At 62.3% G+C, this 2,609-nt stretch overlaps 1 protein-coding gene across 1 annotated transcript in view; it reads left to right on the plus strand.

Moving 5' to 3' along the window:
- Positions 1-2,609, plus strand: part of CAD (carbamoyl-phosphate synthetase 2, aspartate transcarbamylase, and dihydroorotase) — a gene marked incomplete at both ends in the record, with an annotated part of 12,498 nt that overhangs the window by 1,138 nt on the left and 8,751 nt on the right. Inside the window, 7 exon segments of the mRNA XM_010012998.1 lie at positions 479-656; positions 731-916; positions 991-1,103; positions 1,242-1,387; positions 1,471-1,602; positions 1,823-2,056; positions 2,144-2,365. Of these exon segments, the coding sequence (XP_010011300.1) occupies positions 479-656; positions 731-916; positions 991-1,103; positions 1,242-1,387; positions 1,471-1,602; positions 1,823-2,056; positions 2,144-2,365 (1,211 nt within the window).

Below are 2,609 nucleotides of genomic sequence, written 5' to 3' on the forward strand. Positions count from 1 at the left end.
GGGGCTCAGGGTGTCCCAGGGCTCTGCTGAGGAGCTGAAGCAAGGGCCAGTGGTTCAATGCTGGGGGCAGCAGGGAACCATGTCCTGCTCCATGCTGGGGAGCCTTGGTGCCATCTTTTCTAGGGGCTTTGGGGCTTCGGGCCCTCAGTGTGACTATGCATGGATGGAGGGACCTGGGCTGGGTGCCTTGCTGTGGGATCGGGGACTCTTGACTGTAGTGCTAGGGTGGCCTAATGTGACCCTGCAGAAGGAGCTGTGGAGGGGCTGTGGGACCGGGGAGACCCTTGCTGCCACCCAGATGGGTGTTGTGGGTTCAGGGCACCTTGGAGTGACCCTGATGGAGTGTTAGAGGGACTGTAAGTTTGGGGACCCTCACTGTTGTTAGCTGTGGGGCCCTGCTGTGACCCTGCAGGGCTTTGGCAGGGCTGGGGCCCTCTGTGACCTTGTGGGGTTCCACGCTGACCCCACTGCTGTTTTGGCATAGACTTTGATGGACTGTTCATCAGCAACGGCCCCGGAGACCCACAGCTCTGCCAGGAGACAGTGTCCAGCCTGCGGCGAGTGCTGGATGCGCCCCAGCCCAAGCCTGTCTTTGGGATCTGCCTGGGGCACCAGCTGCTCTCCCTGGCCCTTGGTGCTCACACCTACAAGATGAAGTGAGTGGGGACCTGGGGTCACCGTGGTAGCCTGGCTGCCCAGGGCTGCCTGACGCCTGTCCCCCGCTACCCAGGTACGGGAACCGTGGGCACAACCAGCCATGCCTGCATGAGGACACACAGCGCTGCTTCATCACGGCGCAGAACCACGGCTTTGCGGTGGAGGCCGGCAGTCTGCCACCAGGCTGGGCCCCACTCTTCACCAACGCCAACGATGGCTCCAATGAGGGCCTTGTCCATGAGCGCAAGCCCTTCTTTAGGTGGGTGTAGGACCGTGGCTGGGAGGTCTGGAGGCAGGTGTGTGGGGCCATGCTCTGCCTGACCCCTGCCACAGTGTCCAGTTTCACCCCGAGCACTGTGCTGGACCCACGGACCTGGAGGGCCTCTTTGATATCTTCATGGAGACTGCACGGGACCTGCAGAGTGGAGATGGGAGCGCCCGGACAGGTGGGTGCGAGGTGGGGAGGGGCTTCCAAGCCCTTGTCTCCAGGGCTGTGGGACAGGGGACAGGCTGTGTGTGGGCTATAGACAGGGGTGTGCACAGGCTGTGTGTTGCCCTGGCACTAGCATTATGTGTTCCCCCAGTGCGGGAGCGCTTGCGGGACTGGCTGACCTACGACAAGGCACCAGTGGGGAGCCAGGATGGAGCCCGGCCCCGCAAGGTACTGATCCTGGGCTCTGGTGGCCTCTCCATTGGGCAGGCAGGAGAGTTTGATTACTCAGGGTCACAGGTGAGCACCCACCCTGGTGGCACAGGGGCAGTGGGGGTGACCATGGGGGTAGGGCCACCAGCTGTGACCCCTCTGCTCATAAGGCCATCAAAGCGCTGAAGGAGGAGAACATCCAGACGGTGCTGATCAACCCAAACATCGCCACAGTGCAGACCTCTAAGGGGCTGGCAGACAAGGTCTACTTCCTCCCCATCACCCCTGAGTATGTCACCCAGGTGAGCACCCCAGAGAACTGGCTGGGAGCGGGGGGGGTTGGGGGTGCAGGGACAGCAGGGCTGGAGCTGCCTGGGGAGCAAGAGGGGTGATGGAGGGTCTGATACACAGAGGGCTGGGTGACATGCAGGAGTCCTTGAGCGGCAGCACAGGTGTAGTGGTAGCTGGAGGGCACAGGGAACATTCTATGTGTCCCTGCCCCACCACTCTGTCTCCCCACAGGTGATCCGAAACGAGCGCCCTGATGGGGTGCTGCTGACCTTCGGGGGGCAGACAGCTCTCAACTGTGGTGTGGAGCTCACCAAGGCAGGCGTGCTGGAGCGGTACCATGTGCGGGTGCTGGGCACCCCCGTCACTTCCATCGAGATGACGGAGGATCGCAAAGTCTTTGTGGAGAAGATGGAGGAGATTGGGGAGCACGTGGCACCCAGTGAGGCTGCTGCCTCCCTGGAGCAGGTCTGAGGGTGGGATGAGGGGTGATTGTGCAGCAGGGTTGGGGTGCTGTCCCCCCTGTTCCTATCGTGACCCTGTTGCTCTCTGCAGGCACAGGCTGCAGCCGAGCGGTTGGGGTACCCAGTGCTGGTGCGCTCTGCCTATGCCCTTGGGGGTCTGGGCTCTGGCTTTGCCAACACCCGAGAGGAACTGGTGGCACTGGTGAGCCAGGCCTTCACCCACACCTCCCAGGTTCTGGTGGACAAGTCCCTGAAGGGCTGGAAGGAGATTGAGTATGAGGTGGTACGGGATGCCTATAACAACTGTATCACGGTACGGGATGAGGGGAGACCTCCAGGCCTGCTGGGGGGGATTGATGGAGGAGTGGGTGCTGTGGGATTGGGGCTCTGGCTGGACCCCATCCTTGGGGAGGGCTCCCCAGTGCCTTCTATGGTGCCAGCATGGCTGCTGTGTGCTATGAAGAGCTGTGCCTTGAGCCAGACCCCCACGCCTCCCCATGGTCTGGGTGGACCACAACACATGCAGTGTCCTGAGGGCTCATGTTCGAGCCCTGGCT

The sequence above is a fragment of the Nestor notabilis genome, unplaced genomic scaffold (assembly GCF_000696875.1).
Source record: "Nestor notabilis isolate BGI_N333 unplaced genomic scaffold, ASM69687v1 scaffold16144, whole genome shotgun sequence".
NCBI classification, from domain to species: Eukaryota; Metazoa; Chordata; class Aves; order Psittaciformes; family Psittacidae; genus Nestor; species Nestor notabilis.